Source organism: Phyllobates terribilis, unplaced genomic scaffold (genome assembly GCF_046119375.1).
Source record: "Phyllobates terribilis strain yellow unplaced genomic scaffold, ASM4611937v1 Scaffold_8__6_contigs__length_399053987, whole genome shotgun sequence".
NCBI classification, from domain to species: domain Eukaryota; kingdom Metazoa; phylum Chordata; class Amphibia; order Anura; family Dendrobatidae; genus Phyllobates; species Phyllobates terribilis.
The window spans coordinates 142,936,160-142,951,270 of NW_027362768.1; the positions used below are offsets into that span (position 1 = coordinate 142,936,160).

A 15,111-nucleotide genomic window follows, 5' to 3' on the forward strand; every position below is an offset into this window, starting at 1 on the left:
TGTTTATTATACTGCGAGCCCCAGCGATGTTCATCTTCTGTGCTCACAGAGGGGGCACCATCTGGCCTTGCAGGAGGGCACCCAATGCTTTTGACCAGTTATGAATTGTATCAGTTGTATTTACACGTTGTTTAGCACTATTGCGTTACTTTATAGTACTGCATGTTTGCTTTTTCATCATGCTGTTATTATTTTTGCAGTGTAGTGGCAACACAGCATAGCATTGTTATTTAAGTAACTTTTTGGAAGTTTTTTAAATCCTATATGCAGCTTTTAGCACAGTATGGTACAACTACTCAGGCACTAAATGTCCATGCCCTATATGGAATGGAAGTCTTGATTTATCATTTGCATTTTTTAAGCCATTTTTTTATATCTTCTCTTTTAATTTTTATTTTTTTGCACTAGTAGATTTTGCATCAAAATCATCAAAATATTCAAACAATGTTGGATGAATTGGTGCAAATCCAAAGATGCTTATTTTGTTTTGCTTTAAACCATTGCAAATTTGACTTTAACTGTGAAAAAATAGACGGATTTTGTTCTACTCTGTGATACTGAAAATTAAATAATGAAAAAAGGCAAATAAAAAAAAAATCACAATTAGAACTATTATTGCAAAAGCAATGAATAATCAGGGTCTTTGTCTGCTGATGTGATTTTTTTCTTTGACTATCCATCAGTTAAAAGGGTACTTTAGGATTTTAATACTGATGATCTATCTATAGGACAGGCCATAAAAACCAAATCTGTGGGAGGCCAAGTCCCGGCATCCACAACAATCAGCTGATAAAATTTTTCTGGCCATTAAAAATTCCACAGCACCAAACACTCTGTAGTGGCAATGAGGGGTACTGCAAGCTCTCTACCAAGCTTGTGAATGGGCGCGAGGTTGCAGTACCATTCACGGCCACTACACACTGTATGGAGCTGCAGTGACATAGTGTGAGTTATCAGTCCTCGGGGCAAGGCAGGTATTTTGCACTCCATAACCCATGTACTGTTGGCGCTCCCTTCCAAAGCTCACTAATGAATATCCCCTAAACTTATCTATTTTATTTAAAAAAAAAAAACTATGTATTTAGAGTTTGTACTTTTGCCCATTAGATTTTCGAGCTTTTTGATAAAATTCAACATAGCATTTAAAAAAAAAAAAATTATATATTGTCAGAATTCCTTTTTTTTTTTAACTTTTTCTGAATTTGACTTTACATTTTTTGTGTGTTTTTTTCTGTAATTATTTCATTACCCTACCCCTAAACCTAACCCTAGCCCTAGTTCGAATTGGAAAAAGTGTGTAAATATTAAAAATGTATTAGAATCCGTTTTTATTTTACAAGGGACGCAGTTTTTAAATTTGGGACAGCTCTTCCATCAGGTCTCTATTAGAGATGAGCAAACCCAAACGTAAAAGTTTGGGGGTCGTACCGGACAGTTAGTGTCTGGTGTTAAACGTCGAATGTCAGTTGGAGTTCCAGGAGAAGAGAGAGAGAATTTTTTTCCAGATCCAAAGTTTGGGTCTCCATTGTTTTCAATGGGGTTTGGGTTCTGGTTCAAGTTCTGGTTTCCGAACTGAACTTTAGACTAAAGTTTGGGTTGGGTACCAGAATGAAAGTGAAAGGAGAGGCAGAGAACTGCGGGAGAGCAGTGCAGCAGACCGGCAGTACATGTTTCAATATTGTCTTGCTCAGCCACTGTCATCTCAGTTGCTGTCTATGCAGAGCGCAGCAGCCCATGACAAACTCATCTAAACTGCTGCGCTCTACATTGGAAATGGTAGCAGTGACCAAAATAATAAAGCAGCCACTGGCTACTTTACTCATTTATCTAACCAGATCAGATGGTAAATCACTGTGGCTGTGAGCCACTCCTGTCTCATTTGAAAGTGGGGGAGAGGGCCCTGAATATTACACTCCTGAAGAATTTGGTGCCCCTGTGGCTTCCCCTCCTCCATCACCTCCCACTGTGGATGTGTTAGTGTGCCACAGTATCTTCAACAGACTGATCGCTGGGGATGCCAAAAAAATAATCTTTTTGGGATATTTTATTGTATAACAATTGGTTTTGCAACAATATAGTGACTTCTACAAGAATTGGTGTTTATCTAATTTTTTTCTTTACATCTTATTAGTAGTAGTTACTAATTTATCAGTAAGTATAACTAATACAGTGGTGGCCAAAAGTATTGACACCCCTGCAAATTCTGTCAGATAATACTCAGTTTCTTCCTGAAAATGATTGCAATCACAAATTCTTTGGTATTATTATCTTCATTTAATTTGCTTGCAAGGAAAAAACACAAAAGAGAATGAAGCAAAAATCAAATCATTGATCATTTCACACAAAACTCCAAAAATGAGCCAGACAAAAGTATTGGCACCCTCAGCCTAATACTTGGTTGCACAACCTTAAGCCAAAATAACTGCGAACAACCGCTTCCGGTAACCATCAATGAGTTTCTTACAATGCTCTGCTGGAATTGTAGACCATTCTTCTTTGACAAACTGCTCCAGGTCCCTAATATTTGAAGGGTGCCTTCTCCAAACTGCCATTTTGAGGTCTCTCCACAGGTGTTCTATGGGATTCAGGTCTGGACTCATCGCTGGCCACCTTAGAAGTCTCCAGTGCTTTCTCTCAAACCATTTTATAGTGCTTTTGGAAGTGTGTTTTGGGTCATTGTCCTGCTGGAAGACCCATGACCTCTGAGGGAGACCCAGATTTCTCACACTGGGCCCTACATTATCCTGCAAAATTTGTTGGTAGTCTTCAGACTTCATAATGCCATGCACATGGTCAAGCAGTCCAGTGCCAGAGGCAGCAAAGCAACCCCAAAACATCAGGGAACCTCCGCCATGTTTAACTGTAGGGACCGTGTTCTTTTCTTTGAATGCCTCTTTTTTTCTCCTGTACACTTTATGTTGATGCTTTTTGCCAAAAAGCTCTACTTTTGTCTCATCTGACCAGAGAACATTCTTCCAAAACGTTTTAGGCTTTCTCAGGTAAGTTTTGGCAAACTCCAGCCTGGCTTTTTTATGTCTCGGGGTAAGAAGTGGGGTCTTCCTGGGTATCCTACCATACAGTCCCTTTTCATTCAGACGCCGACGGATAGTACGGGTTGACACTGTTGTACCCTCGGACTGCAGGGCAGCTTGAACTAGTTTGGATGTTAGTCGAGGTTCTTTATCCACCATCCGCACAATCTTGCGTTGAAATCTAAATTTTTCTTTTCCATCCACATCTAGGGAGGTTAGCCACAGTGCCATGGGCTTTAAACTTCTTGATGACCTGCGCACGGAAGACACAGGAACATTCAGGTCTTTGGAGATGGACTTGTAGCCTTGAGATTGCTCATGCTTCCTCACAATTTGGTTTCTCAAGTCCTCAGACAGTTCTTTGGTCTTCTTTCTTTTCTCCATGCTCAATGTGGTACACACAAGGACACAGGACAGAGGTTGAGTCAACTTTAATCCATGTTAACTGGCTGCAAGTGTGATTTAGTTATTGCCAACACTTGTTAGGTGCCACAGGTAAGTTACAGGTGCTGTTAATTACACGAATTAGAGAAGCATCACATGATTTTTCAAACAGTGTCAATACTTTTGTCCACCCCCTTTTTTAGGTTTGGTGTGGAATTGTATCCAATTTGGCTTTAGGACAATTGTTTTTGTGTTTTTACATTGAAGACAAATTAAATGAAGATAATAATACCAAAGAATTTGTGATTGCAATCATTTTCAGGAAGAAACTGAGTAGTATCTGACAGAATTGCAGGGGTGCCAATACTTTTGGCCACCACTGTATTTTGTATCCTATATAATGTAACTGCCTGACAAATGTGTTATTTGATGGCTCTAATGAGACATAAGTTTTTTTGCTTTATTTGCAGTTGATACAATTGTATATATAGAGCTGTTCTTTTTCGTAGACAAAATAAGTTGGTAGGAGGCAGCTATGATGACACAAAGTAATACATTGAGCAAGAAGGAGTTCTGAGTTGGAGACCTCTCTCCATGACGTCCATTTGCACTAATAGTACGAAAGGAAAGGTTTTGTCTTCATGAGATATCCCATTTAAAGGACAAAATATAAACAAGAACTCATTAAAGGCTCCTCAGACTGTATCTTACCTTCTGAGCAGGATTCACCAAAGAAGCCCTCCTCACAGAAGCACTGGCCACCGTCACAACGGCCATTTTCACCACAACTGACGAGACAGTCCTCCTCTAGGCAGGTGACTCCCGTGAATCCCACGTTACACTGGCAGGTACCATCGACACATCTTCCATTTTCACCGCAATCCAAAAGGCATGCCCCTTCACTGCAGTCAGGGCCGGTGAAACCGACTGCACACTGGCAAACGCCGTTGACACATACGCCATTGTTAGCGCAGTTGTTGGGGCAGCTTCTCTGAGAACAGTCTGGTCCCTCCCAGCCTTCATCACACACACATGCACGAGTGACGGGATCATATCTGCCATTAAAACTGCAAAGACCGGCCATCTCTGAAAAAGAGAGACATCAAAGCTTGTTATGGGATATTGTAAACAAAAATCTATTCTGGAGAAGTCTTGGCGGTGATTGGGTGAGGAATGTACAAGCGTGGAGGAGAGAAAGAAGTCTTGGGAGGACTGGAGATTTACGTGTGGGAGGATATCGGGAGATTAGCTCGGAGATTTATGGCAGAGACAGATTATGGACGGTTTTGTAGGTCCATGGGAAAATGGAAACCAATGAAGGGCTTTTCAGAGGGGAAAAGCAAAGGAGTAGCAAGGAGAGAACTGGACTAGTTGGGCAGCAGAGTTAAGAATGGACTGGAGAGGTGTGACATTGTTAGTGGAAAGGCCACAGAGGAAGATATTGCAGTAGTCCAGCCGGGAGATGATGAGGGCATGCACTAACATTTCAGTAGATTCAGGGTTGAGGAAAAGATGAATTCTGGAAATAATCTGGAGCTGGAAGCGGCAGGAGGTGGTAAGAGCTTGGATGTGTGGTTTGAAGAACAGGGGCAAAGTCAAGGGTAATTCTGAGGCAGCGAATTCCAGTACAGGGGAAAGTGTGGTATTATTTATTGTGATAGATAGATAGATATATAGATAGATAGAAAGATAGATAGATAGGGTAGGGGAGTTAGGTGAGATGGAGGAAACATGATGAGTTTGGTTTAACTAGCACCTATCTATCTATTTATCCATCTATCTCATATTTACAGTATATACTCGAGTATAAGCCGACCCGAGTATAAGCCAAGGTACCAAAAACTGGGAAAACGTATTGACTCAAGTATAAGCCTAAGGTGGGAAATGCAGCAGCTACTGGTAAATTTCCCCATCCTGGTAAGTATTGCCCACTCATCCCCAATCCTGGTATGCATGGCCCCCACATCCCCAATCCTAGAATGCATGGCACCCCTCATCCAAATCCTGGTATGCATTGCACCCCTCATCCCAATCCTGGTATGTATGGCCCCCTCATCACAATCCTGGTATGGATGGTCTCATCATCCCCAATCCTGGTATGTATGGCCCCTCATCCCAATCCTGGTATGCATGGCCTCCTCATCCCCCAATCCTGGTATGCATGGCACCCTCGTCCCCATCCTGGTATGTATGGCACCCTCTTCTACAATCCTGGTATGCATGGCCTCCTCATCCCCCAATCCTGGTATACATGGCCCCTTCATCACCCAATCCTGGTATGCATGGCCCCCTCAGTCCCCAATCCCGGTATGCATAGTCGTCTCATCCCCCAATCCTGTTATGCATGGCCTCCTCATCCCCCTATCCTGGTATGTATGGTCCCATCACTACACACATAAAAAATAAACACTTATACTCAACTTCCTTCCTTACCTCTGCTCCAGTGCTGCGTCCTGTCTGCCAGCAGCTCATGTCAGCATCTGAGCAGCGCATGATGTCACAGCCATGTGCTCTCAGAAGTTGCTGTGAGCTGCCAGCATATTGACTCCCCTCCACGCCAGGACTATGGGAGTGGAGAGGAGCAAATATAAATTCTCTTTTGTAGCGGGCACTGTCAGCAGGAGCTGCGGCTCAGTGCTCCTCCGTGCCCGTTGCTAAAGAGAATGAATATTCATTCTTCTCTTCGCCTATGGGAGTGGAGAAGAGGGTATATTAATTTCCCTTTAGCAGCGGGCACATGTGTCACCCTACCTGGATGCCACAAGTGTAATAAAGCTGTGTCTGAGAGCAAGGGGGAGGTTCTCTGGTCAGGGGAATATTAGCATGCAATGCCTCCTGTCTCAGGCCAGTAGGGGGAGCAGGCTGCCCCTATAAAAGCTGGTACTGAGGACAGGGTTAGAGAGAACTGGATTGCCTGTCTCAGCTTTGAGACGTGTCCCAGAGTGGAGCAGGGACAGAAAGTTGCATTGTAACCTAAGAGGAAGTGTGGCAGTAGGAGAGAGCCACAAGCCAGAGACAAGAGGCGAAGAGAGCCTGTCTTGGCAGAGAAAAGACTAACTTTACCAGACTTTGGTGTCTGAGGCTGGAAGGATTCTACATCCCCCAGCAGAGAACCAGTCCGCAAGGGACTGTACATTCCTTGGCCTAAGAAGCCTGGAGGTCCTGCCACAACCGAAGGGACCAGTGAAGCCGTACAAGGCTGGGAGCAGAAAGGAACCCACGTCGCAGGCCATACAGGCGAGAACACACGGAAAGCTCGGAAACGTGGGCTGTTACCCTATCAGGAGGAGATAGCCAGAAGGAGCGCAGAAAGCACGGTAGGCCTACACCCTCACCCTGACCAGGGCCAATTTCCCCGTTGCTCTCAGACATCCAGGTCCCCTCCTAGCCGGGACTGTTTATGGGTCAGTTTACCTGTTTCAGTAAAGACCCTGGACTACAACCTGTTGTCTGTGTGCTCCTTGCTCCTCCAGCACTATCATCACTGGGACTCTCACTACCATCACTCCCACCATCCACTATACTGCCCTGGGGCTGCACTCTTCCCGTGGGGAGTCACACTACCATAGCTGCACACCTCATCAGCCCCAGCGGTCTGCATGCAGCGGCGGTTCCTAATAACCGCAATCCACGGGTGGCGTAGTCGGACATAATCAATAACACATAACGGACTACCACTGGCCTGACCACCCTGAGCCACGGAACCGGGTTGCCACTACTACTCCCATCGTTCCCATAATTGCCCGGATCCGAGTGCCCCACGGCCCAGGGGGCGAGTCAGCTTTGGCGTAGTCGGCAGGATTTCGTGCCCGCAACCACCGGGTACTGCGTGCCTGAAAAAGACTTTTGTAACTTACCTGTGGAGTCGTTTCCCACCATCCGGAGCCGATTCCCGCCATCAGACGCCATCTTGGACCGTTTCCCGCCGTCTTCTGCCTTCTTCCCGCCATTCGCAGCTGCTTCCCGCCATCGGACGCCATCTTCAGGACACCGCGCGGGAAGAAGAGGGGCGTGGACGTCAAAACCGCGCGAGATCCGAAGCTCCGCCCCACGCACCGACGCTGCGCAAGGTCCTGGAAGGGAGAGAGAGCGACGCTGACGTCATCAGGACGCGACGCCAGGTCCTCGTCCATAGCAGCAGCAGCGGAGCCGTGGCCTACAGAAGAGGATCGTCGGAAGGTAGGCCACGCTTCACTAGGGGGGGAGGAAGATGTCGGACACAGAGGCGCCCACTACCACCAACGCAGCTGCAGCAGCGGTGATGCCCTTTTCCTTGCCCTACATCCCTGGAGCGGCCTGGCTGCCCAAATACTCAGGGGAGCCCCATGCCCTAACTGACTTCAAGGAAAGACTGTATAGTTTGTTCCAAGTTTACCCCCTGACAGAGGAACAGAAGGTCAGCATATTGACAGGGCAGTTAACTGGCGCAGCCCAAAGGGAGGTAAAATCATGGCCCATTGAGGAGAAAGGGACTGTGAAGGGTATTCTGGCCCGGCTGCGGGGTACCTTTGATACACGTACCTCCGCTGAAATTAAAATGAGGTTCTATGGATGTAAGCAGCGGGCACAGGACAGCATCAGAGACTATGCCCTAAATCTGCAGGAAGCCTTGAGGGCTATTCAACAAACTGATCCTGGCAGTGTGCAGGAAACCGATAAGCTGCTAACAGAACAATTCATAGAGGGTCTGCTGTCCAGCGCCCACAGGGCCCAGCTGCGCCTCATGTTCTTCCAGAACCCCGACCTGACCTTTGCCCAATTTAAGGACAGGGCCATAAGGGTGCTCCGTGAATCTGCAACCAGTGGCGCTATAAACCCCCGGCGCCCTGCTATCACCTACCACCAGTAGGCGGCGCCCTCCTCTATGGACTCCGTGGAGGCTGATGCACAGGCCCTGAACCAAGCCCCGTCGAAAGGCCTGCACCACCAAGTCCAGGAGCTGACCAGGAGCGTCGCGGCGTTGACCAGGACCGTCCAGGCGTTGCAAGTGGACCCGTCAAGACCCATCAAGCTGGCTTCAAGTCCGGAGGATGTCCCGTGGCATCGACAGAGGAGGAAACCGTCGTTCCGAGGGAGGCCCACAGACCGCTACGCAGAGGATGGACAGCCCATTTGCCGTCGATGCAACCAGCCCGGACACATTTCCAGGTACTGTAATTTAAACGGGTCCAACCTGGGGCAGAGGGCCAACCCCCAGGCATAAGATCACCAGGCCCTTACAATTGGCGTAATAAATACGTTGGGGGGCGCCCGGTTTTACCCGTGGTGCTGGACGGTATCCCCATGAGCGCCTTGCTGGATACTGGGTCGCAAGTAACCACAATCCCTTATGTACTTTTTAAGCAGTATTGGACTGATGCTGATATCACACGGTATCCAGACAGTAACTTGAGCATCATCGCCAGTAATGGCTTACCCGTGCCGCAGATGGGGTTCAAGGAGATGACCATTAAAATTGGTAAAGTTGAACTGCCGGCACAGGGAGTGATTATTGTGGACATTGACCGTCATGAAAGTCACCCTAAAATAACTGTGGGTACTAACATCATTGAAAATTGTCTTTCAGAAGTAATTGTAATTCTACAACAGGTGGCGGTGAATGCTAGTTCCAGCCAAAAGAGAGTCCTCAACAAGGAGATAAAAGCCCTGATGAGACGGCAGCAGGTAGAACTGTCTGGTGGTGAGATCGGTAGCGTAAGACTCAGTGATCCATTCCCCATTTCCATGCCTCCCAAAAGTGAAATGATGATCTGGTGTCGGACTGCAATCGGGTTGAGAGGTAGAGACTACCAAGCCATGGTAGAACCCGTGTACTCAGACAGCAGGCCCACCATTTTGACAGCCCGGGGGGTGGTTGATGTCCGTCATGGGAGGGTGCCCGTCCGCATCCTCAACATTGGGGAGAGGGAAGTACACTTACCCAGGTACGCTACACTCGCCAAACTGTTTGTCGTCGAACACAAAGCTATCAGGGCCGTGGAACCCTTGCCTCCATCTCCACCGGCGGAGGGTAATGGCTCCCAGAAACAAAAGGAGGACTGGTGCCAGAAGCTCCACGTGGGTGCTGACTCCACTCCCCTGCACCAAAAACAAGGAGTCTACCGGGTGGTACAGGAGTACGAGAGAGTCTTTAGTAAGCACCCGCTAGACTTCGGCAGAGTAAAAGGGATAGAACACCACATCCCCACAGGGAGCCATCCACCAATAAAAGAGAGGCACAGACCTGTACCCCCTGCACATTATCAGAACGCAAAGGGCATGCTAAGAGAGATGAAAGAAGCTGGGGTTATTAGAGACAGCTGTAGCCCCTGGACGGCCCCTTTGGTTCTGGTCAAAAAGAAAGACGGCACCATGAGAATGTGCGTGGACTATAGACAAATCAACCGTATCACTCACAAAGACGCATATCCGCTGCCTAGAATAGAAGAGTCTTTAGCCGCACTAAAATCTGCTAACTTCTTTTCTACTTTGGACCTTACTAGCGGGTACTGGCAGGTTCCTGTGGCAGAGGCTGACAAGGAGAAGACCGCCTTCACCACCCCGATGGGACTGAGCGAATTCAACTGCATGCCTTTCGGGCTCTGCAACGCACCAGGGACCTTCCAGCGGCTGATGGAATGCTGTCTAGGGCACCGAAACTTCGAGACGGTCCTCCTTTACCTGGACGACGTGATCGTCTATTCGAAGACCTACGAGGACCATCTCAAGCACCTGGCTGAGGTGTTCGAAGCCCTGGCAGGCTATGGCCTGAAGGTAAAACCATCGAAGTGTCACCTGCTGAAACCAAAGGTCCAGTACCTAGGGCACGTGGTAAGCGCGGAAGGAGTGGCCCCCGACCCTGACAAGGTCACGGCAATCAAGAGCTGGCCAAGCCCCTCGAACATCAAAGAGGTGAGACAGTTTCTCGGGTTGGTAGGCTACTACCGAAGGTTCATCCCCGGGTTCACTAAGATGGCAGCTCCTATGCAGGACCTCCTGATCGGACAGTCCAAGTCCAGAAGTCAAAAGCCACCCTTCAAGTGGGATAAACCGGAAGAGGAGTCCTTCCGCCAGCTAAAGTTGGCCCTCACTGGGGATGAGATCCTGGCCTACCCTGATTATGGCCAGCCTTTCATTCTCCACACAGATGCCAGTAATGTGGGACTGGGAGCCGTACTGTCCCAAAACCAACAGGGCAGAGAACGGGTGATCGCATACGCCAGCCGGAAGCTGAGGCCCACCGAGAGGAACCCGGAGAATTACAGCTCCTTCAAGCTAGAATTCTTGGCGGTGGTGTGGGCCGTGACAGAACGCTTCAAGCATTACCTGGCCTCCGCAAAGTTCACCGTGTACACGGACAACAACCCGTTGACACACCTGGACAATGCAAGACTGGGTGCCCTGGAACAGCGGTGGATGGCCCGTCTCTCCAACTATGACTTCGTGATCAAGTACCGGGCAGGCAAAACCAACGCCAACGCGGACGCCCTATCAAGGATGCCTCACTTACCTGAAGGTGACGAAGACCCAGAAGAGCTGGAGGAGGTAGAACTCCCCGCGTTTCACCGGTATGGAGCCGCTCAACACTCTCACCGCGTGAAGGAGGAGGATCTAACAACTGTGATGATGAATCCCCTACCTCACCACAGCTGGGCCGAAACCCAAGATAGTGACCCTGCTGTCCGCCTGGTGAAAGATCTGCTCACCCGGGAAGACGCCCGCCTAGATCCAGATGCCCCAGAGGAAGCCAAGCAGCTATGGAAGGAGAAGAGCAAGCTGTTCCTCTACGAAGGCAAGTTGTGCAGAAGGATTGTCAACCACCGGACGCACGAGCTGACCTGGCAAGTCGTGGTCCCAAGGCGAGATGCAGCTATGGTCCTGGGAGCTTACCATGACAGAGCGGGACACTTCGGTTGGAAGAAACTGGAGTTCCTACTAAGAGGAAGGTTCTTTTGGGTCGGCATGAGAGGAGCAGTAGAAAAGTGGTGCAGAGACTGTGGCCCTTGTCACCTGAGGAGGAAGGACCGCACCAGCCAGAAGACACCCTTGAGGCCCATCGTCACCACGCAGCCTCTTGAGCTGGTAGCTCTGGACCACGTCAAATTGGCTCCAAGCCGGTCCGGATACATCTACGCCCTGACAATCGTGGACCACTATTCCCGTTTTCTAGTGGTGGTCCCGGTAAAAGACTTGACAGCCCAAACAGCGGCCCGAGCCTTCCAGCAATACTTCTGCCGTCCACACGGGTATCCGGAACAGGTCCTGACAGACCAGGGTCCAGCGTTTGAAGCTGAAATCTTCCAGGAGTTCTGCAACCTCTATGGCTGTAAGAAGATTCGGACAACGCCTTACCACCCCCAAACCAACGGGATGTGTGAGAAGATGAACAATATAGTCATTGATCTCCTGAAGACGTTGCCCCTGGAGGAACGCAGCCTGTGGCCAGAAAAACTGCCGGACCTGGTAGACATGTACAACAACATCCCGGTGAACGCTACAAACTGCACCCCGGCTTACCTGATGCGAGCTAGACCAGGTAAGCTGCCCGTAGACCTGGAGATGGGAGTCCTAATACCTGAGGACACCTCCCCGGATGCGGACTGGGATACGGAAAGGCAACTGCAGTACAAGAAGGTACAGGAGAGTGTGGAGAAGAGCCTGGCCCAGGTGAGAGAGAAGCAAGAAAGACTATTCAATCAACACGCCCCTGCTGGTCCCCTAGAACCTGGTGAGCAAGTCCTAAAGCGAAAAAGAAGGCTACATAAGTTGGACGACCAGTGGGAAAGGGAACCCTACACCGTACTGCAGTCTGACCACGACAACCCAAAGGTGTGCGTAATCACCAAGGACGGAGGAGAAACCACTAGTGTCGTCTCCAGAGACCACCTCAAAAGGTGCCCCGAGCAACTCCGTAGTGCAGAAGAGGATCAGAGTGACCTTGAACCCGCAGAGGACAAGGAAGAAATGATCAGCACCGTTCTCGGAGAGTTCCCTCAGTCCTGGACCCGCATAAATGATGCTATAGTGGTACCCGTCCTGCATTTCCTGCAACCGGCCCAGCAACAACCAACACCAGAGCCGGAAGGTGAAGTGGAGCAAGCGGTTCCAGAGGCAGAAGAGCCTGTACCAGCAGCCCAGGAGAGTCAACCCTCTGCTGACAGTGAGCCTGCCATGCCTGCGGTAAGCCAAAGAACCCGCAGACAGCTGCCTGCCCTACCTGTACACCCAGCTGGTAGCTGTACCCCTAACGCTAGTGGGGAAAACCAGGTTGGTCCACCACCAGACAGTGGGCTACGTAGGTCAACCAGGAGCACAAAGGGGCAGATACCCGCTCTCTGGAGAATATAGAGTGTACTAAGATTGTAAATAACCTTGTTGCCAAATGTTAAAATGTTTGCCAAAGTTACCTGCATGTTTATTGATAGTGTGTTTCAGTTTCTTGCAGCAACCGTAAGGACTCACAGGTTATGGACTTTTTATAACCGGGACCTTGTGTGGACTGCATTCTGAGCCTAACCAAGGAACGGACTAAGACTGTGAAGGACTTGGGGTAGGACAGACCCCCACCTGGTTAAGGCTCCCCGTTGTTTTGGTGATATGGACACCCGGTCACAGACCACACTGTGACCTTAAGAACTCAATTTGTGCGTCATCTGTCTATTAATATTTTATTGTTATGCATATTGTCTTTGTTTATTGTTTAGCCCCGGAGTACTAAATTTCACTAGGGGGGAATGTGTCACCCTACCTGGATGCCACAAGTGTAATAAAGCTGTGTCTGAGAGCAAGGGGGAGGTTCTCTGGTCAGGGGAACATTAGCATGCAATGCCTCCTGTCTCAGGCCAGTAGGGGGAGCAGGCTGCCCCTATAAAAGCTGGTACTGGGGACAGGGTTAGAGAGAACTGGATTGCCTGTCTCAGCTTTGAGACGTGTCCCAGAGTGGAGCAAGGACAGAAAGTTGCATTGTAACCTAAGAGGAAGTGTGGCAGTAGGAGAGAGCCACAAGCCAGAGACAAGAGGCGAAGAGAGCCTGTCTTGGCAGAGAAAAGACTAACTTTACCAGACTTTGGTGTCTGAGGCTGGAAGGATTCTACATCCCCCAGCAGAGAACCAGTCCGCAAGGGACTGTACATTCCTTGGCCTAAGAAGCCTGGAGGCCCTGCCACAACCGAAGGGACCAGTAAAGCCGTACAAGGCTGGGAGCAGAAAGGAACCCACGTCGCAGGCCATACAGGCGAGAACACACGGAAAGCTCGGAAACGTGGGCTGTTACCCTATCAGGAGGAGATAGCCAGAAGGAGCGCAGAAAGCACGGTAGGCCTACACCCTCACCCTGACCAGGGCCAATTTCCCCGTTGCTCTCAGACATCCAGGTCCCCTCCTAGCCGGGACTGTTTATGGGTCAGTTTACCTGTTTCAGTAAAGACCCTGGACTACAACCTGTTGTCTGTGTGCTCCTTGCTCCTCCAGCACTATCATCACTGGGACTCTCACTACCATCACTCCCACCATCCACTATACTGCCCTAGGGCCGCACTCTTCCCGTGGGGAGTCACACTACCATAGCTGCACACCTCATCAGCCCCAGCGGTCTGCATGCAGCGGCGGTTCCTAATAACCGCAATCCACGGGTGGCGTAGTCGGACATAATCAATAACACATAACGGACTACCACTGGCCTGACCACCCTGAGCCACGGAACCGGGTTGCCACTACTACTCCAATCGTTCCCCTAATTGCCCGGATCCGAGTGCCCCACGGCCCAGGGGGCGAGTCACACACGTGGTAGCTGCAGCAGCTGGCTACTGCGTGTGCCCCTCTCCTCCGCCGCCACAACCCTTCCCCCCTTCACTATCCACCACTGGAATATGTATATACTCGTGTATATACCCGAGTATAAGCCGAGGGGGGCTTTTTTAGCACAAAATATGTGCTGAAAAACTCTGCTTATACTCGAGTATATACGGTAGCTCTTTGTCTATTTCATATCTATCCATCTCATCCTTTCATATCTATCCATCTTATATCTATCTACTGTGTTTGTATTTCAATTTATGAAGTTCTACAAAGTGATAATAAAAGCACTCTCAAGAAAGGAGGGATTTTAAATTGTATAGTTTACTGCTTATTGCCTTAGTTACTGGCCACCTCTGCATTTTATCAGCAGTGGCAGGTCTTCTAGGTCAACGCTTGCAAGCTGTTTGCCATAAAGCTTTGTAATCACTCCTGAGGCTGGCCATATCTCTCCTCTGAGGTGGAGAAGGTAAAGCTACCTCTGCTTGCAGCATTGGATAGTGCACAATTGGGAGCAACAGTGCCACGGGTACGAACTGACTGTCAATCATTCAGGAGCGTAACACTGCCAACCTCGACAAGGAAGAAGCCGGAATGCTGGGGTTCCTGAAGCTAAATCTATCTACTCTATGTGCTTATCTGTGTATCCTTTATCTACAACTCTGTCTATCTTTATTGAACACCAGGATATTAAAGGTTCAGTACATGATGGTCATTCAACTTCCATCAGAAAATGGGATTCATCAGGATTATTTGGGATCTGTTTGAGCGTAGAGCAGATCATTTATAACATACAAACCTAAAGTCAGGAGAGACAACAAATGTGTCCCTCCTGTCTGCCCCTATATTTGGACGCTGTAAATCTTGGATTATAGTGATCTATTTTAAGGAAAAAGCAAGAGAGACACAGCACCTGCCATGC

General features: G+C 48.8%; 1 protein-coding gene across 1 annotated transcript in view; it reads right to left on the bottom strand.

Annotated features, from left to right (window-relative positions):
- The window catches only part of LOC141156881 (tenascin-N-like), a 124,775-nt gene that overhangs the window by 68,001 nt on the left and 41,663 nt on the right, over positions 1-15,111 (bottom strand). Inside the window, exon 4 of the mRNA XM_073643385.1 lies at positions 4,128-4,502. Within this exon, the coding sequence (XP_073499486.1) occupies positions 4,128-4,502 (375 nt within the window). The remainder of the gene's footprint in view (positions 1-4,127; positions 4,503-15,111) is intronic.